The following is a 26,060-nucleotide window of genomic DNA, read 5'->3' on the forward strand; positions in this document are numbered from 1 at the left end:
AGGAACTCCTGGCCAGAACAAGGCCACTGCCATAGGCAACAATTCCTACTGCCAGAAGGGCAGCCCCCCCTTTTCTGGGGGTCTAATGCATGCACCAAGTGGGTACAGACAACGCTGTGGGACCTGGACCCCAGGTAGCTGGCCCATGTCTGTACCCAATGAACTGGAGAACAACATAGAAGGAACATCGCCCCTTGACCTGGGACCTCAAGAGACTCTAGTAGATATTGTGAACCTTTTATCCACTGGAAGCAGCACAATCACTCCTTGTGACAGAAGTTGATTGAAAAAAGCCAAAAGGTTTTATTTTGGATAGAGTAGGCATTAAATAATAATAAAAAACAACAATCTGTGTCATAATGTCTGTCCTAAAGCCACAAAAAGGAAGGAAGTGAGAGGAAATCCCTCATAAAACCCCTTCTTAGAAAGTCACAGAAGTGTGATAAGGACCATTGCTAGAAGGGATTTCATTTTTGTAGCCTGGTTGGAATGCCACATTAAATTGTTGGCAGTATGCTTTTTTTTTTTTTTTTGTTTTATTCTTGAAACAACATGTTATGAAAGATGTTTGTAATGTTATTAATGGAGCAATAAACGTATAAGCAGATTTCAAAAGACGTGTGAAAAAAAGAGGAAGATGGAGGTGGGGACGATAAATAGAGGTGGAATCAGACACATAAATCACCATTACAGAGGACAGAAGATGAAGATCTGGCGGTGTGTGCTATGGCTCTGCGTAGTCACATTGGAGGTGGCTCGCTCTAAGTCTCCAGATCAGGGACAACGGATCAAAGAGGCCCTGGATCTCTACAACCAGAGGGAGGATGTCCTCTATTTCTATAAACCCCTGGAGGACCTTCCAGCCATACTTATGCAGGTGGAGTACAGGGCAATACATTGGGGAGGGATGGGGGCTTCATGGGCAATACATTGGATGAGGAGCTTTAAGGGCATTTGTATTCTTTCAAGGATTTTTAAATGTGACTATAAATGTAACAATAAGTCAATTCCTTAAAAATGTTCAGATAAAGTTGAACCATTTATCCAACTGTACATCCAGAGCCTCTGGTTTATAGACCAGATACATCCTAAATATAGAGCCATTTATCCAACTGTCCATCCAGAGCCTCTGGTTTATAGACCAGGCACATCCTAAATATAGAGCCATTTATCTAACTGTCCATCCAGAGCCTCTGGTTTATAGACCAGATAAATTCTAAATATAGAACCATATATCTAACTGTACATCATTTCATCAAGACTGCCCGGGCTGGAAGACATTTATTATTGATAATAAATAATAATATGATTTGGTAATGGGGGGAGATGTGATGACTGATTAATGACAGGTCCCCTTTAATGTCACCCGAGAAATCAGGAATAGTTACATTTACATTACAATTCACATCTAAAGACTTACTTTTCTTTTTAATTGATATTAAAAATTGGAAAAAATGCAAATTTTAATTTAAATCAGTATTTCTGAAACACTTAGGGGTGCCGAAAACCCTGAAAAGTCTATTTGTATCCTTCCATCATGCAAATGTTCTTCCAGGAGGAAACAAAGGATGAAATCCTGAGATTTGGAATAATAGAGACGAGGTGTCTGAAGTCGGAGGGAGGTGATGCAGTGCAGTGTGATTTTAAACCGGATGGGGTGAGTTTTATCTGAGAGTGTTTCATGAAAAATGTGAAGTCTTTGTTTATAACCAAGAGCCACATGCAAATGAAAGGTCACTCCTCTGATGATGAATGATACAGAGTAATACAATGTAACAATAATATCACTTCGTATCTCTAATCTGATGTGAGTAACAGCTCAATCACTGTGCTGGGAGCACACACAGTATCTCACAAAAGTGAGTACACCCCTCACATTTTTGTAAATATTTTATTCTATCTTTTCATGTGACAACACTGAAGAAATTACACTTTGCTACAATGTAAAGTAGTGAGGGGCGTGGTTTGCAGCTGATGTAGAGAGCTCTCTCTGCTGCCGATCCTGTATTATATCCTGACATCTGCCGGTACTGCTGCCGTTTACCTCGCCAACCTACCTCCCGACCTTCCTGAAGGTGATACCTACCTGCCAGCCCGGATTCCACCGATGGTGCAATGTCCAGGAGAGGCAAGGAGACTCCGGCACCCACGGACCATGCAGGCCAAGATTGCGCTCGTCCATTCCGCTCAGCCAAAGAAGCAGCCCTGAAGTTGTTTGCCAAGTCCACCGGCAAGGATACCCTGGCTAAACCCCACTCTGGCCCTGAGGGGACTGGTGCTGTGTCGACCGAGGCAGAGAAGGTCTGGCCTGCAGACGCTGCTACTTCTCCCATGTGAAACGCTTTGAGTAATGCCTCCATCCCCATCACAGTCCCAGTGCATGGAGATCACGATGAGAGTGCTCCTGAACCTACACTGCGGGATATTTTCACTGTAGTTACAACCTGCAATAAGGCCATCCAGGTCCTTACTTCTGAAATTAAAGGGGTGAAAATGGAGCCGACAGATATGCAAAAATTGCGGGATCGCACAATAGTGCTGCAACACCCTTGGTGGTTTGGGATGTCCTGAAGGCGTTTCTCAGGGGGCTTTCTACTAAACAAATATCGTCCATTAAAACTAAAACTAAGGAATGGGAAAATCCACAGCGGGTAGGGCAGAGGAGGAATTCATAGCAGACCAGGTTGGCTAAACCATAGCGTTAAAAATCTTATTAGGGGAAAAAAATTGGCCTTCAGGAAATATAAATCAGAAGACACAGTATTGGCTTTCGACCAATACAAGGAGGCAAATAAGAAGTGTAAACACGAAATCAAGATGGCTAAAATAGACTTTGAGAGACAAATAGCGGAGGATAGTAAAGAAAACCCAAAGAAATTCTTTAAGTATATCAACAGCAAAAAAACTAGGGCAGAGCATATTGCACACATAATTAACGATGATGGGAGGATGGTTACAGAAGACACTGAAAAAGCAACCATGCTGAATGCTTTTTTCTCGTCAGTCTTTACACACGAAAAGGAGGGGTACACTGACCATGACTGTATGGTTAGTAGTAATACACAGGACTTGCCACTATGGCTAACAGAGGGTGAAATCAGGGAAAGGCTGGATAAACTTAACACAAACAAATCACCAGGCCCGGATGGCGTACATCCGAGAGTACTCAAGGAACTCAGTAAGGTTATATCCAGACCACTGTTCCTGATCTTTGCGGACAGTATTAGGACAGGAGAGGTACCAGGAGAGTGGAGGAAAGCTAACGTGATTCCGATATTCAAAAAGGGTCAGAGGCATATCCCGGGAAATTATAGGCCTGTCAGTCTGACATCGATAGTATGTAAACTTCTGGAGGGGATGATAAGGGACTATATCGTAGAGTTTGCTAAGGACAACAGCATCATTAGTAGTAACCAGCACGGGTTTACAAATGGGCGTTCTTGTCAAACCAATCTCTTAACATTCTACGAGGAGGTGAGCTGTGAGCTAGATAGGGGCAGACCAGTGGATGTGGTGTACTTGGATTTCGCTAAGGCGTTCGATACAGTTTCCCATAAGCGCTTAATTTATAAAATAAGGTCTGCAGGTATCGATGGCAGGGTTTGCTCTTGGATACGGAACTGGCTAAAAGGGCGTGTCCAAAGGGTGGTAATAAACAGCGCATACTCAGACTGGTCTGAGGTAGTAAGCGGGGTCCCCCAAGGCTCAGTCCTAGGACCAACCTTGTTCAATTTATTCATAAACAGCATTGAGGACGGGATATGTAGTTCAATATCAGTTTTTGCAGATGACACAAAATTAGGCAGGGCAATAACAGCACAGCATGAAGCAGATATCCTACAGAATGACCTGGACAAAATAACGGAGTGGGCAACGACTTGGCAAATGAGGTTTAACGTGGAGAAGTGTAAGGTTTTGCACTTGGGGACTAGCAACATAAAAGCACAATACACGTTAGGAGGGGAACCCCTGGGAGAATCAAAAATGGAGAAGGATCTGGGAGTATTGGTGGATGATAGACTAGGCAACAGCATGCAATGTCAAGCGGCAGCTGCCAAAGCCAGCAGAATATTAGCATGCATAAAGAAAGGGATGTATTCCAGAGATAAGACTATAATCCTTCCACTTTATAAAACTCTGGTCCGACCGCATCTGGAGTATGCTGTCCAGTTCTGGTCACCAGTCCTCAGAAGGGATGTGTTGGAGCTGGAGAGGGTCCAGAGAAGGGCAACTAAACTAATTAGGGGATTGGAGGACCTTGATTATGAGGAGCGTCTGCAATCACTTGATTTATTCTCCCTGGAGAAGAGACGCCTGAGGGGGGACATGATAGCAATTTTTAAATATCTCAATGGGGATCTAGGCTTAGAAGAAAAGCTGTTCAGTCGCAGGGATTGCATGAGGACTCGGGGGCATACAATGCGATTAGAGGAGAAGCGTTTTAACCTCAGGCAACGTGGGGCGTTCTTTACTGTTAGGGCTTCAAGATTGTGGAATTCTCTACCACAAGAGGTGGTTTCTGCAGGTAATATGGTGGCTTTCAAAAGACTTCTAGACGTACATCTCAAGGATCAGAACATTCAGGGGTATGCGAGATGATTACAGCCACACACACCTACACAGGTTGAACTGGATGGACTATTGTCTTTATTCAACCTCACCTACTATGTAACTATGTAACTATGTAACTATGTATTAAAGAGCATAAATGGTTGGAGGCCCAGGCCCTCTACAAACAAGTCTTCATTACGGCAGTGGAAAATAAGAGATTTTTTATCCAACTGCAATACTTTAAGGTGAAAAGGTGAAGGTGAAAATAAAGGCCATCTATTGGCGGTCATTGCCAAGGCACAACTTGTGTTACACATATAGTGGCAGTTCAGACTCCCACAGGGGAGACGGTTCATGACCCCTCCCAGGTTTCTTAGGTTTTCACTGAATTTTTAAAAAGACTTGCACTCCTCTAAGGTTTGCCCCTCGGTAGCTGGTTTGGAGGAGTTCTTGAATCAGTGTCCAGTCCCGTGGCTTACCCAGCCTGGGAGAAATGGATTGGGTGCCCCCCTTACCTTTGAGGAGCTGTCTCTAGCGGCCTCTCAGATGGCTAATAATAAGTCGCCGGGGACGGATGGTTTCATAGTTACATAGTTACATAGTAGGTGAGGTTGAATAAAGACAATAGTCCATCCTGTCAGAATATTTATACTGCTCTGAATATAACAGTGTCTCTATTTATGTTAATAAGCAAAGATCTGTAAGGCAGGAGAATCTCAACTTATTTCCACAAATCAATATGTAACAAGTTCTTTTTAATTGATTAATTTATTTTTAAAAGCATATACCAATCTTAGTGAGAACAGTCTACAGTATGGAATATATAAGAATATTTATTCACAAGACATGTATTCACAATATATGATCAAACTGGAAATGACACAAAAAGATAACTTTACATAAAATACAAACTTCAAACAATAAATGCAATGTGATATGTAGCTCAATAATGAAAGTGAAAATTAAACAAGATTACCTTTTCTCCCAGGTATAGCATAAACCATATATAAGTGTTCTACATAAACAGACCACAATTGTCTGTGAATTGCACATCCGACAGTTACTCCACTTCAGATGGAGCGAAAATAAGCTATGCAAAAATGGGAGACTAAAATCACAAATAATGCACTGAATCTGATATTAATAAAAATGTATGAAAACAAAAATCTGCTTTTTAGAGAAAGATCTACTATGGTTTATACGGCTGGGATTGTAATCTTATTACCCTTAAATATGCAATATAAAACATATAAGGAAGGAAATAAACAATTGTTGAATAATATCAAATAAACAGCAAGGTATATTTACCACACTTAAGATGGCTGCTAGCTTCAAATGGTCATTACCAGAGTCCTTAAGATGGCTGCCTTCCCAAGATGGTGGCCAGTTAGGGAGGAGTTTCATTTGGCGTCCCTCAAAGTTTCAGATAATGATGGAACAAGATGGAGTATGTTTAGATGAGTATATAGATGGATGTGAGTAGTGTAAGTGTTGTAGGTGTAATGTGTGTTGTCAGTAGTGTAATGTGTCTCTCACATCTGGGTTCTCCTTTTTATATGGTATTGAACAAAGGACTATTAAAATTACCATAAGTTAAACCCAGAAGAATGAAACTTATCCCCATTGGTTGGGATATTTCATACATTAGCTGGTGATGTCATTGGCAACACCTCTTTAATCATGCCCAATATTTTGAATAATAAAATTAAAGGATGATTTCTTTATATTTAAAAGTAATCATAGAAGCAACATATAAACTTGTCCATACTCTCAGTACATACATAAATGTCCATCTATATCTCCATCACTCATCTTGGCAATTATTGGATCTGGTAAAGCCATATATAAAGATAATTATATTTTTAATACAATATATATATATTTATATTGGAAAATACTGAGTTACCCCGAGACTGCATTTAGTAGCATCTCCAAAGGGGGCAGTATTGTACTGTTCATTAGATTCAGAATATAGAATAATTAGACCACTATTATTATCTGATAACCTTTTTGACCTCTTGGCTAGTGAAAAGCCATTAATTATTTGAATTCTGTCAAACACTTCAGACATTGCGTCTAGATTGGAAGATCTATATGGCCATAAAAACTTAAACTAGACCTACACACATGTTTCTAAAATAAGGTAATTAGTATTCACTCTTTGTCTAAGTAAGATTACTACGTGCAAGAATATAAAACCAAAATGTGATATAACATTCCTTAATATGTATGTATACATATACATATAATTATTACTCATATTTTCTTACATACAACATAATGCATCTTTAACACTTATAAAGTTTAAATGTCTGATAGAGTACACTGGGCTATTGTCATAGAAACATAGAAACATAGAATGTGTCGGCAGATAAGAACCATTTGGCCCATCTAGTCTGCCCAATATATCTGAATCCTATGAATAGTCCCTGGCCCTATCTTATATGAAGGATAGCCTTATGCCTATCCCATGCATGCTTAAACTCCTTCACTGTATTTGCAGCTACCACTTCTGCAGGAAGGTTATTCCATGCATCCACTACTCTCTCAGTAAAGTAATACTTCCTCATATTACTTTTAAACCTTTGCCCCTCTAATTTAAAACTGTGTCCTCTTGTGGTAGTTTTTCTTCTTTTAAATATGCTCTCCTCCTTTACCGAGTTGATTCCCTTTATGTATTTAAAAGTTTCTATCATATCCCCTCTGTCTCTTCTTTCTTCCAAGCTATACATGTTAAGGTCCTTTAACCTTTCCTGGTAAGTTTTTTCCTGCAATCCATGTACTAGTTTAGTAGCTCTTCTTTGAACTCTCTCCAGAGTATCTATATCCTTCTGGAGATATGGCCTCCAGTACTGCGCACAATACTCCAAGTGAGGTCTCACCAGTGTTCTGTACAGCGGCATAAGCACTTCTCTCTTTCTACTGCTTATACCTCTCCCTATACTGCTGGCATTTCGTGCTGCTCTATTACATTGTGTTTCCACCTTTAAGTCTTCTGAAATAATTACTCCTAAATCCCTTTCCTCAGATACTGAGGTCAGGACTGTGTCAAAAATTCTATATTCTGCCCTTGGGTTTTTACGCCCCAGGTGCATTATCTTGCACTTATCCACATTAGATTTCAGTTGCCAGAGTTCTGACCATTCTTCTAGTTTTCCTAAATCCTTTTCCATTTGGCGTTTCCCTCCAGGAACATCAACCCTGTTACATATCTTTGTGTCATCAGCAAAAAGATAAACCTTACCATCGAGGCCTTTTGCAATATCACTTATGAATATATTAAACAAAATTGGTCCCAGTACAGATCCCTGAGGTACCCCACTGGTAACATGACCTTGTTCTGAATGTTCTCCATTGACTACAACCCTCTGTTGTCTGTCACTCAGCCACTGCCTAATCCACTCAACAATATGGGAGTCCATGCTCAATGACTGCAGTTTATTGATAAGTCTTCTATGTGGGACAGTGTCAAAAGCCTTACTAAAATCTAGATATGCAATGTCTACTGCACCTCCACCGTCTATTATTTTAGTCACTCAGTCAAAAAAATCTATAAGATTTGTTTGACATGATCTCCCTGATGTAAACCCACGTTGTTTTTCATCTTGCAATCCATGGGATTTAAGATGTTCCACAATCCTATCCTTTAATAGGGTTTCCATTAATTTGCCTACTATTGTTGTCAGACTCACTGGTCTATAGTTGCTCGATTCCTCCCTACTACCTTTCTTGTGAATGGGCACGACATTTGCCAATTTCCAATCTTCCGGGACGACTCCTGTTACTAATGATTGGTTAAATAAATCTGTTAATGGTTTTGCCAGCTCACCACTAAGCTCTTTTAATAATTTTGGGTGTATCTCATCAGGACCCTGTGACTTATTTGTCTTCACTTTAGACAGCAATCTTAGAACGTCTTCCTCTGTAAAGACACATGCATCAAACGATTCATTAGTCATCCTTTCAAGTGGAGGACCTTCTCCTTCTTTTTCTTCTGTAAAAACAGAACAGAAGTATTCATTAAGGCAGTCGGCTAGCCCTTTATTCTCTCCTACGTACCTTCCGTCCTTTGTTTTTAATATAGTTATTCCTTGTTTTAATTTCCTTTTTTCATTTATATATCTGAAGAATGTCTTATCCCCCTTTTTCATAGACTGAGCTAGTTTTTCATTCTGCCTGCGCTTTAGAAGTTCTTATAACTTGCTTGGCCTCTTTCTGCCTAATCTTGTAGATTTCCTTATCTTCATTGCTCTGGGTTTTTTTTATAATTACAAAATGCTAGCTTTTTATTTTTAATGATTTGGGCCACTTCTGCTGAGTACCACAGTGGTCTCTTCCTTTTTTTGCTTTTACTGACAAGTCTAATGCAATTTTCTGTTGCCTTCAATAATGCACCTTTTAAGTAGTCCCATTTCTCCTGGACTCCATGTAATCCATTCCAGTCTGATAAGGACTCATTTATGACTAATTTCATTTTTGAAAAGTCTGTTTTTCTAAAGTCTAAAACTTTTGTTTTTGTGTGGTGTGACTCTTTCACAGTTCTTATATTAAACCACACTGACTGGTGATCACTAGATCCCAAGGTTTCGCCTACAATGACATCATATACCGAATCCCCATTTGTGAATACCAAATCCAAAATGGCCTCCCTCCGGGTTGGCTCCTCAACCACTTGTTGCAGAGACAACCCCAGTAGGGAATTTAGAATATCTGTACTCCTGGTAGAACTTGCTATTTTGGTTTTCCAGTTTATATCTGGAAGATTGAAATCTCCCATAATGATAACTTCTCCTTTCATTGTCATTTTAGCTATTTCTTCAACTAGTAGATCATCTAGTTCTTAAACTTGACCAGGTGGTCTATATATCACACCTACACGAGTTACTGCATGATTAGCAAACTGCAACGTAACCCAAACTGACTCTATGTTGGCCTCACCAACTTGTATTAGGTTAGATTTAATGCTATCTTTCACATACAGGGCCACTCCTCCTCCTTTCTTGCCTTCTCTGTCTCTTCTGTATAAAGAGTACCCTGGTATGGTTATGTCCCAGTCATTTCTTTCATTAAACCATGTCTCCGTAACAGCCACTAAATCTACATTCTCAGATGCCATTATTGACCCAAGTTCATTGATTTTTTTACCTAAACTGCGAGCATTTGTAGACAGGACTCTGAGCTTATCATTTCTTAACCTCTGTGCTTCTGACCTGTTCTGGCATTGTTTCGGGGGGCAATTGGACTCTTGTATTTTCACTCTTTTGCCCCCCCTTCCTAGTTTAAATACTCTTTCGCAAATTCTTGGAGTTGTTCACTAAGTACATTTGTCCATTGTTAAAATACTTACACACAGACTGGCACTACCATTATGTCTTTTCTGATGAGATGTCCATGTACCACTTATTTATGACTAAAGAAATACAAAGATCTCTGTTGAAATTCTCTTGTAAGAGACATTTTGCAAAAGAACATCTATGAACTTTCAATCACCTCCAAACAAGATGGAAGCTGTGCTGTTCACAATCTCTATAGTCTACATGGCTTTTAAATATATCCATTTTATTTTATTTAATTTCCCCAATAATCCCGACAATCTAGTTCAACCTGTGTAGGTGTGTGTGTCCGTAATCATCTCACATACCCCTGAATGTTCTGATCCTTGAGATGTATGTCTAAGAGTCTTTTGAAAGCCACCATACTTCCCGCAGAAACCACCTCTTTTGGTAGAGAATTCCACAATCTTGTAGCTCTAACAGTAAAGAACCCCCCACGTTGCCTGAGGTTAAAAGCTTCTCCTCTAATCGCAATATATGCTTGGAGTCCTCATGCACTCCCTACAACTGAATAGCTTCTTTTCTATGCCGAGATCACCATTTAGATACTTATAAATTGCTATCATGTCCCTTCTCTGGCGTCTCTTCTCCAGGGAGAATAAATCCAGCGATTGCAGACGCTCTTTATAATTAAGGTCCTCCAATCCCCTAATTAGTTTAGTTGCCCTTCTCTGGATCCTCTCCAACTCCAACACATCCCTCCTGAGGACTGGCGACCAGACCTGGACAGAATACTCCAGATGTGGTCGGACCAGAGTTTTATAAAGTGGAAGGATTATAGTCTTATCTCTGGAATACATCCCTTTCTTTATGCATGCTAATATTCTGCTGGCTTTGGCAGCTGCCGCTTGACATTGCCTGCTATTGCCTAGCCTATCATCTACCAAGACTCCCAGATATTTCTTCATTTTTGATTCCCCCAAGGGTTCCCCCCCTAACGTGTATTGTGCTTTTATGTTTTTAGTCCCCAAGTGCAAAACCTTACACTTCTCCACATTAAACCTCATTTGCCATGTCTTAGCCCCAGTGTTGCCAACCCCCCGGAGGGAAATTTACTGGCAGAACGTCCAAAATTTACGGACGGCACCAATTTTTTACTGGCATTGCAAAAATTTACATAAACAGGCTGTTTTCAGTGCTAAACCCTGCAAATATCAATACTTAAACTATAAACATGTAGATAGTGCTATTAGCAATGTGTTTAGGTTAAACAAAAGTCAAAAACCATATTTCTCCATTTACATGAAGACCAGATTAATATAACCCAGCCAGCACAGCGTTCCCCCATATATCAGAGTGTGCAGGATTTCCCTTACAGTGTAACTTTGACATAAAGAGGAATGCTGCAGATCTTGATTTAAGGGGGAACTCTGATTTAAGTGGGTGTTCTGGTGACCAGAAACCGCCTTATATTAGAGTCCACTGCATTCCCCTTTACATCAAAGTTCCCTTTTACATCAGGGTCTGCAGAGTTCCCCCTTCGCACTGTAAGGGGAGAATCCTGCAGAGTCTGATGTAAAGGGGAACGCCAGGAACTCTGATGTGGGGGGCAATCTGGTGACCAGAGACCACCTTCCACAGAGTGAATACATTAAGATATGGGGGGGGTTACTAATATAGAGGGATATTTATATTAGTGCCCCCTTACATCAGTGACCCCCCCCCCCCCATCAGACTGGTCTGGTGGCGTTGTCACTGACCTCCTCTCAGGTGCACTGTGCAGGGCTCAGTCAGACGGCTCTGGTCTCCACTCTGCAGGCCCCATACATCTGACTTCTCCCGTGACCCCCATCCCGGCGGCGCTCTCACTCTTGACTCCTCTCCAGAGTCCAGACTCCCCTGCAGACATGATAAAAGGCAAGAGATGGTCAGAGACTGCAGACATGGTACAGGAGGTGGTCAGAGACTGCGGACATGGTACAGGAGGTGGTCAGAGACTGCGGACATGGTACAGGAGGTGGTCAGAGACTGCGGACATGGTACAGGAGGTGGTCAGAGACTGCGTACATGGTACAGGAGGTGCTCAGAGAAATGCATCGGGAACACAGAACTTGTGGTGTGAAGTGATTTCAGCGATTTTGCTGACTACAGGAGGCGCAGCTGAATCTTCATCACTGAGCGACAAAATACTGTACAATGGCAGTGTTTGTGATCCCATGGACAATCCTTATAGATTTATCTGCTGATGGGTGAGGAGGAAATGGCCTGGGTCAGTGTCACCAGCCTAGGATGTCATCTGGATCCCCTGTGAGGGGACAATGTATGAACACTAATAGGGGGACCTCATTGTAGGATACAGAAGGGTCACCACTTTAATGTAGTTTTATCTCCTATGGGACACTCGGGAGATCAGATCGCAGGGGGTGATTGAGTCCTGGGACAGGAGGTCATCCTGGGTGCTGTGAGATGATGACAGACAAGGTGACATCGCTATGTACTATGTGCCAGCCAGAAGCACAACTGTTTCCAGGTGTCGTAAATGTATGACATTCATCAATAATTTTATCTTTTGGGACAATACCATTGAAAGTGTGTATAATTAAATAACTAAATTTAAAATGGCAGCTGCATATCGACATGTCACTATCCAGAACAGAGACGAGAAGCAAGTGATTTATACTACAAGGACCTGACATCAATTTGAATATACTCTTAGGAATATTTGTTAAAACATTGCACTGCTGCAATTTAGAAGCAAGCTTGAAGAAAAGCTGCAAAATAATAATACTGCTATGATTTGAAAAGGGAATGAAAAAAAAAAAATGCAACTCAATATTCAAGAAATAACATTGTATTTTATGACTGCAGACCTGCAGTAAATGTATCTTTACCTGTAAAGATTACACAGAAAATATATTATTTACACTTTCTTGGGGGGAAAAAAAATCTATATAACTCATTCCAGCGATCACATCTCCCGATGTGCCTCTTCCACTGTGTAGTTTTATCTCCTATGGGACACTCGGGAGATCAGATCGCAGGGGATGATTAGTCCTGGGACAGGAGGTCATCCTGGGTGAGTGGGTGCAGTGACTGAGATGGTGACAGACAAGGTGACATCGCTATGTACTTGTCTTACTGTGCCTGTGCCTGTGCCGTGCCGCCTGTGTACTGTGTAGAGAATACAGCTCCGAGTCCTCAGCTCCACCCGCCCGCTCGGCTCCTGCAACGATATGGCGGGAGCGGGAATGCGCCATGACATCATCACTCCCGTCCTGAGTGGGTCACGATAAGTAAGCGCGCTGCACTGCACAGCTTCTGCCAGACCCGCCCCCAGCATTGGGCCCGCCCTGCCGGCCAAATGCAGCATCGGATCACTAGATGATCATCTTCTCGGGAATCTCCGGAACTGCGCATGCGCAGTTCCGAGCTAAGCCGTTCACAGCCATTTTTACTGGCACTTTTCTCCTGCTACGGGCATTTATGGGCAGGAGAAAAGTGCCCTGTGTTTACGGACTGTCCGTAAATATACGGACGGTTGGCAACACTGCTTAGCCCACTCCGTTATTTTGTCCAGGTCATTCTGTAGGATATCTGCTTCATGTTGTGCAGTTATTGCCCTGCCCAATTTTGTGTCATCTGCAAAAACTGATATAGAACTACTGATCCCGTCCTCAATGCTGTTTATTAATAAATTGAACAAGGTTGGTCCCAGGACTGAGCCTTGGGGGAAACGGCTTACCACCTCAGACCAGTCTGAGTATGCGCTGTTTATTACCACCCTTTGGACACGCCCTTTTAGCCAATTCCGTATCCAAGAGCAAACCCTGCGGTCAATACTTGCAGACCTTATTTTATAAATTAAGCGCTTGTGGGGAACTGTATCAAACGCCTTGGTGAAATCCAGGTACACCACATCCAGTTGGTCTGCCCCTATCTAGCTCACAGCTCACCTCTTCGTAGAATGTTAAGAGATTGGTTTTACAAGAATGCCCATTTGTAAACCCATGCTGATTACTGCTGATGATGTTGTTGTCTTTAGCAAACTCTACGATATAGTCCCTTATCATCCCCTCCAGAAGTTTACATACTATCGATGTCAGACTGACAGGCCTATAATTACCCAGGACATGCCTCTGCCCTTTTTTGAATATCGGTATCACGTTAGTTTTCCTCCAATCCCCTGGTACATTTCCTTTCATAATACTGTCAGCAAAGATCAGCAACAGTGGTCTAGATATAACCTTACTGAGTTCTTTCAGTACTCTCGGATGTACGCCATCCGGGCCTGGTGATTTGTTTGTGTTAATTTTATCCAGCCTTTCCATGATTTAACCCTCTGTTAGCCATAGCGGCAAGTCCTGTGTAATACTACTGACCATACAGTCATGGTCAGTGTACCCCTACTTTTCCTGAGTAAGACTGATGAGAAAAAGGCGTTCAGCACGGTTGCCTTTTCAGTGTCCTCTGTAACCATCCCCCCATCTTCGTTAATTATGTGTGCAATATGCTCTGCCCTAGCTTTTTTGCTGTTGATATATTTAAAAAATTTCTTTGGGTTCTTTTTACTATCCTCCGCTATTTGTCTCTCAAAGTTGATTTTAGCCATTTTGATTTCGTATTTACTTTTCTTATTTGCCTCCTTGTATTGCTCGAAAGCCGATACTGTGCCCTCTGATTTATATTTCTTGAAGGCCATTTTTTTCCCCCTAATACGTTTTTTAACATTACGGTTTAGCCAGCCAGGTTTGGCCTTGTCTCTTCTAAATGTATTTCCCATAGGAATGCACTGCAAGATGCATTTGTTTAATATGTTCCTAAAGCATTCCCTTTTTTCCTCCGTGGTCAATGATCCCAGGGTTTGGTCCCAGTTTACCCTTTCCATTAATGAGCACAATTTTGGAAAGTTTGCCCTTCTGAAGTTTAGGGTTCTTATGTTCCCCACCCGCCTTATTATATTGTTATTTATGCTAAATGTGATCATCCTGGGATCGCTAGAGCCCAGGTTGTCCTGGACTCCTACCTCCGAGATTAGGTCTGGGTCATTAATAATCAATAGATCCAGGACTGCATTTTCTCTAGTAGGAGAATCCACCAACTGTGACATTTAATTGTCCTGTAAGGTCTCCTTGAATAGACGGGCCTTCTGTGAGTGTGTAGTCCCCTCTTCCCAGTCAATGTCGGGATAATTGAAGTCCCCAAATATGATGACTGATCCCATTTTTGCCACTTTACCCAACAGTGATATAAATTCCAGCTCTACCTCCTCCCTTTGGTTGGGTGGCCTATAGCAAACCCCCACAATTACTTTTCCCTTTTCTTCTTCCCCATGGAGTTCTACCCACACGGATTCTAACTCCATACTCATTCCTTCCATAATATCATTCCTCTCTACCACCCTTACATTATCCTTGACATAGAGACATACCCCTCCCCCTCTTTTTCCTACCCTGTCCTTCCGGTACACCGAATACCCTTGGATATTGGCAAGCCAGTCATGTGAGGGGTCGAACGAAGTTTCCGTTATTCCCACAAGGTCTATGTCTTCCTCATGTACTAACATTTCCAACTCATCCATTTTATTATCTAGGCTCCTGGCATTAGCATATACCCCTCTTAGTTTTGTGGAAGTTGATCGTGAATGGAAATTATGTTTATTCCTGTTTGGTCTGATGTTCTCCCGCACAGACCCCCCAATTCACGTTATGGAACTACTGTCGCTGCTGACTCTACTACTGCCTTCTGTCCTTTGCTCCCTCCTCACTGACTCTACTTCTGAGCCCTCCCCCCGTCTCCTAGTTTAAAAGCCCCTCCAACTTGGTGGCCATCTTTCTCCCCAAAAGAGCTGTACCGTCCCCATTAAGGTGCAGCCCATCCTTACTAAAGAGCCGGTAGCCGACTGAGAAGTCAGCCCAGTTCTCCAGGAACCCAAACCCCTCCTTCCTACACCAATTCCTCAGCCACTTGTTAAGTTCCCTAAGCTCCTTCTGCCTTTCCTGTGTGGCTCGAGGTACCGGCAGTATTTCAGAGAAAACCACCTTGGAGGTCCTATTCCTCAATCTATTACCTAAGTCCCTGAAATCGTTCTTTAGGATCTTCCACCTTCCTTTTACTTCGTCATTAGTGCCCACATGCACCATGACCGCTGGGTCATCCCCAGCCCCGCCCAATAATCTGTCTACCCGATCCGCGATGAGCCGAACTCAAGAGCCCGGTAAACAACATACTGTTTGGCTACCGCAATCTTTTCGACAGATTGCCCTCTCTGTCCTCTTGATAATTGAGTCCCCAACTACCACAACCTGTCTAACCTTTCCTGAGTCACGGCCCCCCTTCTTCCTGGAGCCGCTGCTCCCCTGGCAGCTGGGGGAGGGCGCCTGCTCCAGCACTGCCACCACTGAGCTGATATCCCCCTCAACCTGCAACTTGGCAAATTTGTTAGGGTGAACCAACTCAGGACTGGCCTCCCTGACACTCTTCCCACTACCCTTCCTAACGGTCACCCAACTGCCTACCTCTGATGCCTGCGTCTCCTCTACTCCTCCCTCCTCTATGCTGGACCCTGCCAGAGCCTGATGGGTAATGTCCAAGCTCCTTTCCAGGTTGTTGATGCTATGCAGTGTTACCACTATGTTTTCTAGATCCAGGATCTGGGCTTCCAGAGAAACAAGTCGCACACATCCTGCACAGCAGTATTCGCCCTTGATTGGTTCATCAAGGAACGCATACATGGAGCAGGAGGTGCACTGAGGGGCACTGACTAATGCACGCACCGGCACCGCCCCCATTGCGAGTCAGCGATGTCCTGGATGATGATTGGTCCAGGCTGGAGACTGGACCAATCACAGCCAGGATATCATGAAGGTGGGGGTGGCTCAGCGCTTTTTCCTGCACCCAGGTTACGCCCCCAGAAGGCAGCCAATCGACGCCTCTTCTGGGTCGTAAACCCCCCCCCCCCCCCATAGCCACCAGGCACAGCGCATAGGCCTGCGAACACGATTTTTTTTTTTTTTCAAAACTTTATTTGTTCTTTTTGTCATTTTTTTTTCTATTTTTTTTCTTTTTTTTAGGGGGGGCGGCGCTCTGGCGCCCCCTATGCACGGGCCGCCACAGCCACAGGGTGCCCTCATCAATGCAGAGTGACCACAGCATGCCCCCCATCAATGCAGAGTGACCAGAGCATGCCCCCATCAATGCAGAGTGACCACAGCGTGCCCCCTTCAATGCAGAGTGACCACAGCGTGCCCCCATCAATGCAGAGTGACCACAGTGTGCCCCCTTCAATGCAGAGTGACCACAGAGTGCCCCCATCAATGCAGAGTGACCACAGCATGCCCCCATCAATGCAGAGTGACCACAGCGTGTCCCCATCAATGCAGAGTGACCATAGCGTGCCTCCATCAATGCAGAGTGACCACAGCATTCCCCCATCAATGCAGAGTGACCACAGGGTGCCCCAATCAATGCAGAGTGTCCACAGGGTGCCCCCATCAATGCAGAATGACCACAGCGTGCCCCCATCAATGCAGAGTGACCACAGCATGAACCCATCAATGCAGAGTGACCACAGTGTGCCCCCTTAAATGCAGAGTGACCACAGCGTGCCCCCATCAATGCAGAGTGACCACAGCATGCCCCCATCAATGCAGAGTGACCACAGCGTGCCCCCTTCAATGCAGAGTGACCACAGAGTGCCCCCTTCAATGCAGAGTGACCACAGCATGCCCCCTTCAATGCAGAGTGACCACAGCGTGCCCCCATCAATGCAGAGTGACCACAGCGTGCCCCCTTCAATGCAGAGTGACCACAGTGTGCCCCCATTAATGCAGAGTGACAACAGCATGCCCCCTTCAATGCAGAGTGACCACAGTGTGCCCCCTTCAATGCAGAGTGACCACAGCGTGCCCCCATCAATGCAGAGTGACCACAGCATGCCCCCTTCAATGCAAAATGACCACAGCGTGCCTCCATCAATGCAGAGTGACCACAGCATTCCCCCATCAGTGCAGAGTGACCACAGGGTGCCCCCATCAATGCAGAGTGTCCACAGGGTGCCCCCATCAATGCAGAATGACCACAGCGTGCCCCCATCAATGCAGAGTGACCATAGCGTAAACCCATCAATGCAGAGTGACCACAGCGTGCCCCCTTCAATGCAGAGTGACCAAAGCGTGCCCCCATCAATGCAGAGTGGCCACAGCATGCCCCCATCAATGCAGAGTGACCACAGCATGCCCCCTTCAATGCAGAGTGACCACAGCGTGCCCCCTTCAATGCAGAGTGACCACAGCATGCCCCCATCAATGCAGAATGACCACAGCGTGCCCCCTTCAATGCAGAGTGACCACAGCGTGCCTCCATCAATGCAGAGTGACCAGAGCATGCCCCCATCAATGCAGAGTGACCACAGGGTGCCCCCATCAATGCAGAGTGACCACAGCGTGCCCCCATCAATGCAGAGTGACCACAGCATGCCCCCTTCAATGCAGAAGGACCACAGGGTGCCCCATTAATGCAGAGTGACCACAGTGTTCCCCCTTCAATGCAGAGTGACCACAGCATGCCCCCTTCAATGCAGAGTGACCACAAAGTGCCCCCATCAATGCAGACTGACCACAGCATGCCCTCTTCAATGCAGGGTGACCACAGCGTGCCTCCATCAATGCAGAGTGACCACAGCGTGCCCCCATCAATGCAGAGTGACCACAGGGTGCCCCCATCAATGCAGAGTGACCACAGCGTGCCCCCTTCAATGCAGAGTGGCCACAGTGTGCAGAGTGACCAGTGCACTTACCTGATGCAGCCGTGGCTTTTCCTCAGTCCTCCGCGTCTCCCTCCTCCTCCTCCTCCTTGGCCAATGGCAAAGGTTCGCCTTTTGGCCAATCAGAAAACAGGTCTCGGACCCGCTTCCTGATTGGCCATGAGGAGGATGCATGTGACAATAGTGACATAATAGGGACAATAATAGCTGCTCTGCGGTCCTCCCTTTTCTCAAGCCTATTAGAGCCTCTGGCTCTAATCACATGCTTCAGAAGAAAAAAAAACCCCATTGAACTCCATGCGTATGTAGATTAGGGGGCCGGGTGCATGGATAGGGGGGGCAGCGCCCCTGCGCCCCCAACACACCAGCCGTCGGCCGCCACTGTGTATATGAATACTTTATCTGATGATGTGTTTATTTCCAATGTACAAAATACTGTCTGTGTGTGCGACGTATTGTTTGTTATTACCATTCTCAATAAAGCATTTTCCTGATTTAATACAAATGTAAAGTAGTGAGTGTACAGCTTGTATAACAGTGTAAATTTGCTGTCCCCTCAAAATAACTCAACACACAGCCATTTATGTCTAAACTACTGGCAACAAAAGTGAGTACACCCCTAAGTTAAAATGTACAAATTGGGCCCAAAGTGTCAATATTTTGTGTGGCCACCATTATTTTCCAACACTGCCCTAACCCTCTTGGGCATGGAGTTCACCAGAGCTTCACAGGTTGCCACTGGAGTCCTCTTCCACTCTTCCATAACGACATCACAGAGCTGGTGGATATTAGAGACCTTGCGCTCCTCCACCTTCCGTTTGAGGATGCCCCACAGATGCTCAATAGGGTTTAGGTCTGGAGACATGCTTGGCCAGTCCATCACCTTTACCCTCAGCTTCTTTAGCAAGGCAGTGGTCATCTTGGAGGTGTGTTTGGGGTCGTTATCATGTTGGAAAAGTGCCCTGCGGCCCAGTCTCCGAAGGGAGGGGAATCATCCTCTGCTTCAGTATGTCACAGTACATGTTGGCATTCATGGTTCCCTTAATGAACTGTAGCTCCCCAGTGTTTGCAGCACTCATGCAGCCCCAGACCATGACACTCCCACCACCATGCTTGACTGTAGGGAAGACACACTTGTCTTTGTACTCCTCACCTGGTTGCCGCCACACACACTTGACACCATCTGATGAGACCAAGATAAACTTATTTGGTTCAGACCACAGGACAAGGTTCCAGTAATCCATGTCCTTAGTCTGCTTGTCTTCAGCAAACTGTTTACGGCTTTTTTGTACATCATCTTTAGAAGAGGCTTCCTTCTGGGACGACAGCAATGCAGACCAATTTGATGCAGTGTGTGGGGTATGGTCTGAGCACTGACTGGCTGACCCCCCACCCCTTCAACCTCTGCAGCAATGCTGGCAGCACTCATACATCTATTTCCCAAAGACAACCTCTGGATATGACGCTGAGCACGTGCACTCAATTTCTTTGGTGGACCATGGTGAGGCCTGTTCTGAGTGGAACCTGTCCTGTTAAACCGCTGTATGGTCTTGGCCACCGTGCTGCAGCTCCATTTCAGGGTCTTGGCAATCTTCTTATAGCCTAGGCCATCTTTATGTAGAGCAACCATTCTTTTTCTCAGATCCTCAGAGAGTTCTTTGCCATGAGGTGCCATGTTGAACTTCCGGTGACCAGTATGAGAGAGTGAGAGCGATAACACCAAATTTAACACACCTGCTCCCCATTCACACCTGAAACGTTGTAACACTAAGGAGTCACATGACACCGGGCAGGGGAAATGGAAAACTGGGCCCAATTTGGACATTGTCACTTAGGGGTGTACTCACTTTTGTTGCCAGCTGTTTAGACATTAATGGCTGTGTGTTGAGTTATTTTGAGGGGACAGCAAATTTACACTGTTATACAAGCTGTACACTCACTACTTTACATTGTAGCAAAGTGTCATTTCTTCAGTGTTGTCACATGAAAAGATACTGTATGTGAAACATGTAGGCAGCATTAAGGACCATCCATCCTGCCCGTCACATATATGCGTTACATGGTCAGCAGGAAGTCAACATTGATCAAAGTAGAATAAAATTAAATTTTCCCGTATTTTGTCTACAGAAGTCGCCAGTAACTTTGGCGATAATTGGCTTCCAGTGTATAGATATTTTGGACCAACTCAATTATTTAAAGTGAAATTAAACCGTAAATTTTACTTTTATAGATTTCAGATAACTTGCATTCTGATTCTTCCCTGCTTTTGTCCTGCAGATATTGTGAGTCTGTAGATGGGGTGCAGCGTACTGCGGAGGCAATAACACGCAGAGTCCAAGTGCGAGGAAAGGACTTGTATTGAAATAATGCAAAGAAAGGTTCAAATAATCCGGTGGGAAGGCAGCCCAGCTGGGAACACTCACAGGTCTGACAGTGTGTAGTGAATAGGATTCAAAAGAACGGACAACGCCTGTTGAGAGGGGAAGAATGCAGCCTGGCCGCCTTGTGCTTAAGCAGGAAGATGTCCAGAGAAGTTGTGAGTCCTAGGCTTTCCCTCCTCTCCTTTCCCTGCTGCTAATTCTGTCCCTACCAGGCGGGGTACCCTACTCTACCAACTCACAAAATGCATGCCAAGCCTGGGAGCCAGGGCCTTAAATAGGCTTTCCCTGACCCAAGATGGCTGCTAGAGTCACATGGGACAGCAGCATCCAATTTGATCGCTTCCCCAGTGACCAAGGAAACCGTAGAGGAATGATGACTTCCAACTGCAGTGCCATAACTGTAGTGTGGAAGACTGCCTCCTACAGTGGAGGAAGGAAACTGCACCTGCCTACAAGTCCAATACAGTAATTTCTTCAAACTTAGTGCTGAGTATGAGGGTCGGCCTGCTTTGATCACATGATCAGTCCTAATGTAGCACAGTTGTACCCCCCATTAACATCCAATGATCTCACAGGGGCGGGCACAGACAGCAGATTATTCGGAGTGTTGGTCTTAGGAGATCAGTGCATTGGTATAGGTGAGAGACATTCAGCTCTTATTTTATATGAATACGCAGGAAGTCAAAATCTGTGATCTGAATCTGACTGCACCCGGCAAAGAGAAACTGCAGTGTGACATCATAACCAAGGTAAGAAACCGACACAAAATCCATCCTCACCCCCTGCTGGAGGACTCTGCTCTTTCCTCTATAACTCTCCTCTCCTGAAATACTCAGCTCCTTCCTCTATAACTCTCCTCTCCTGAAATACTCTGCACTGCTGGAGGACTCTGTTCCTTCCTCTATAACTCTCCTCTCCTGAAATACTCTGCACTGCAGGAGGACTCTGCTCCTTCCTCTATAACTCTCCTCTCCTGAAATACTCTGCTCTGCTGGAGGACTCTGCTCCTTCCTCTATAACTCTCCTCTCCTGAAATACTCTGACCTCTATGTATGGGTGGTAATGAATTGTGTATATGGGAGGAGCCTCTGCTTCCTGCATTGTAGTGCTGCACAGTGATTGCACTTTACTGTTCCTCTGCAGTACAAATCATTACACACAGATTGGTCTTTACTGCATAGAATGTCTGTACAGTAAGTTCACGGTGGTTTTCCTGTCTCCTCAGTGCGGTTGGTTTTATCTCAGCAGTCCTTCAGCAGGGTGGTGACATTTCTGGTCCCCTCCCCCTGAATGTAAATCAGACTTCTAATGTAATTATTGGGAAATCTCACTTTTTCCTTCAGATTTCAAAGAGGAGACGAAATGGCCGACCCCCCGGCAGACCCCCCGGCAGACCCCCCGGCGGACCCCCTGGCAGGCAACGCCGTCCAGGTTCTAACACTTCTCTTCCAGCCTAACCAGGCAGATAATAGCAGGCGGTCCTTCAGAGAAGAGAAGAGAAATGGATTCTATGGAACGTTCTCTATGAAATGTCACATAAAGGAGTAAAATAAAGAATGAAAATGATGCGACTCTCGGAATTGTCATTGATGCGCCAGATCCAGGTTATAATGTATGGGGGGGGGGGGGGGTGTTGGGAATATTTTGGCTCTCATTATCAGACCAATACACACCATTGTCTCCAAACATGAAAGGACGATCGTCTCATTTCTTTATGTCACTCATTGTCCACCAACGTATGAAATCTAGACTGTGAGCAATAAAACATTGTATGAATACTATTCTTCCTATACTATTATATATCCTATCAGACCCTTCCTATACTATATATCCTATATCATATCCTAACCTATCCCTACTATCCTATTCTTACTATACTATATTATATCATATACTATCCTTCATATACTGGTATCCAATACTATCCTATATCGTTTCCTAACATAGACCCTATTCTTCCTATACTATCCTATATCATATCCTATACTATACTATTCTATATCATATCAGACCTTTCCTATACTATCCTATATCCTGTCTGATATCTTATCCTTCCTATATTATCCTACATCGTATCTGATCCTTCTCATATTATTATCCTATACCATATCAGACCCTTCCTATATCTTATCCCATCCAATACTATCCTATCTGATATCTTATCCTTCCAATATCTCATCCTAACCTATATCCTATTCTTCCTATAATATTATACATCTTATCCTAACCTATCCCTACTATCCTATCCTTACTATACTATATTATATACTATCCTTTCTATACTGTATCTTATCCAATCCTATACTATCCTATATCTTTCCCTAACCTAGACCCTATTCTTCCTATACTATCTTATATCATATCCTACACTATCCTATCCTATTCTATTCTATATCCTATCAGACCTTTCCTATACTGTCCTATATCCTATGATCCTATCCTATCCTATCCCATACTATTCTATATCAGGGGTCCTCAAACTACGGCCCGCGGGCCGCATCCGGCCCACCAGCAATTGCAGAACCGCTGTCTGCTGACATTACTTTTTTTTCTGTATGCAGAAAATCGTCTGCGGCGGCCGCCAATTGGCTGTGTTACTGCTGCGCTGCATTCTGGGAGTGGTAGTCCTGACCGCACTCAAGTTTCTTGAGGCGGTGGGTGTGGAGAACTGAGCAGGGGCGCGCAGCAGGAAACTACAACTCCCAGAGACCTTGAAGGCAGGCAGAGGCGGGGCACACGGCCCAATAGGGAACATGTTACGCAGATCACATGACCCGCTCAGGCTCTCCGCTGGATGGTTGCAACAGTGCAGCATGAAGTTTTTAGAAGAGTGAGAGCAGCCTTCTTTGGACCGAGAGTCTGTGGACCGGAGCCTGCCAGGGGACGCATGTTACTGGCTCGGGCTGGGCACTGGCTGCAGCTTATAGTGGTCATCACCCCCAGGAGGCCGAGCAAGGGCCTGCTGAGCTGTCATCGGCATTGCTGAGATGAGGCACCCTGACACCCCCAGCTGACCCCCACATCCCATCTCACCCCCCCACATACCATTTACCCTGCCCCAGTGCCCTGCCCACCCAGTAACCTCAAAACAGGAAATACTGTCTGGCTGTCAGGTCCATACCTGCCAACTGTCCCGTTTTTCCCGGGACAATCCCGGCAAATAGGAGCCTGTCCCGGGCATTTTACAGTGTCCCTGTTAATCAGGGACAATGTAAATCACAAAAAAAAAAAAAAAAATTTTGTTTTTTTTTTAATTTTGTGCCACACAGTGTCGCTCTCACCCCAGCTAGGAGTTGTAGTTCTGGCAGCAGGTTGTCTCTCTCTCTGTGCCCACTCACTCTTCCCGCCTGTCGCAAATTTAACGTGTCACCGAAGGCAGGGTGTCAGCATGGTGCACTTTCCAAAATCCACCAGCAGGGGGAGGCAGAGCACCTTCCGACAAGCTGGAGGCCTCGCACTCCATTAATTACTACTATCAATAATGTTTTTTTTATAGATATCATTTATACACCTGTTAATTGATACATATATATAGTTTTCTAGCTCTAGATAAATGTGTGTACATATCCGTGTATGTGTATGTGTGTGCATAAATATATATATATATATATATATATATATATATATATATATATATTGCTCAAAAAAATGAAAACAGACCTCAATCCTCAATGGGAAAAATCTCATGCTGGATATCTATACTGGTATGGACTCTGTAATGTGTTAGGATGGTATGGACTGGGTAATGTGTTAGGATCTATACTGGTATGGACTGGGTAATGTGTTAGGATCTATACTGGTATGGACTGGGTAAGGTTTTAGGATCTATACTGGTATAGACTGGGTAATGTGATAAGATCTATACTGGTATGGACTGGGTAATGTGTTAGGATCTATACTGGTATGGACTGGGTAATGTGTTAGAATCTATACTGGTATGGACTGGGTAATGTGTTAGGATCTATACTGGTATGGACTGGGTAATGTGTTAGGATCTATACTGGTATGGACTGGGTAATGTGTTAGGATCTATACTGGTATGGACTGGGTAATGTGTTAGGAAGGAAAGGATGCTACATTGTTTTATGTAAATGAAAATTATCACCCTACAGAGGGCTGAATTCAAATACAGGTGAATAAAGTGTGAAATGTGCTCAGGTGTGACCATACAAAAAATGGAATATGTAAATATAAATAAAGTATTAGGTGTAAATAAGTACAATAAAACCTAATTATACCAGATAGTATAATCATACTTATTTACACCTTGCAATTTATTTATATTTCCATATTACATTTTTTCTATGGTCACACCTGAGCACATTTCACACTTTAGAATTGCAGGGAATTGTGATGAGAAGAAGTAGTGCAGCTGAATGGGAGAATTATTCCAACTCTGCTACTTTGGCCTCAAGATTAATATTCCCTTTTCAATTTCCTGTAATTCTCTCTTTATGAAGTAGACCCTATAATCTGATAAGTAGGCGGAGATTAATTATGCGGAGTGGGCGGAGCTTCGGGGAAGTGGGTGTGGTAAGTAATTGATAGCTGTGCTGCAAAGTGTCCCTGGAAATTTTTTTCAAATGTTGGCAACTATGCAGGTCCTGTGCTGGCTATGGCCTGTGGATCCTGCTGGGAGCTGGCCATGGCCTGTGGATCCTGCTGGGAGCTGGCCATTGCCTGTGGATCCTGCTGGGAGCTGGCCATTGCCTGTGGATCCTGCTGGGAGCTGGCCATTGCCTATGGGTCCTGCTGGCCACTGAGTCCTGCTGGCCTGTAGGTACTGCTGGGAGCTGGCCATGGTTTTGGTGCTGCACCCCAAGTTGGGGGCTGGCCATGGCCAGCAGGACCCATAGGCCATGGCCAGTTTCCAGCAGGATCCACAGGCCATGGCCAGTTTCCAGCAGGATCCACAGGCCATGGCCAGTTTCCAGCAGGATCTACAGGCCATGGCCAGTTTCCAGCAGAACCTACAGGCCAGCAGCCAGCAGGACCCACAGGCCATGGCTAGCTCCCAGCAGAACTTACAGGCCAGCGGCCAGCAGGACCCACAGGCCATGGCTAGCTCCCAGCAAAACTTACAGGCCAGCAGGA

The 26,060-nt window shown here is 44.4% G+C and overlaps 1 protein-coding gene across 1 annotated transcript; it reads left to right on the forward strand.

Annotated features, from left to right (window-relative positions):
* Positions 1-637: 637 nt before the first annotated feature.
* On the forward strand, positions 638-22,589 carry LOC309556597 (cathelicidin-6-like; the record flags this gene model as incomplete). The annotated part of the gene is made up of 4 exons (XM_082259036.1): positions 638-877; positions 1,556-1,657; positions 21,644-21,715; positions 22,310-22,589. 4 exons carry the CDS (start codon positions 638-640, stop codon positions 22,421-22,423), a joined length of 528 nt encoding a protein of 175 aa, XP_082115162.1. The 3' UTR covers positions 22,424-22,589.
* Positions 22,590-26,060: the final 3,471 nt, after the last annotated feature.

The sequence above is a fragment of the Pelophylax lessonae genome (genome assembly GCF_965119305.1).
Source record: "Pelophylax lessonae genome assembly, chromosome: 5".
Lineage (NCBI taxonomy): Eukaryota > Metazoa > Chordata > Amphibia > Anura > Ranidae > Pelophylax > Pelophylax lessonae.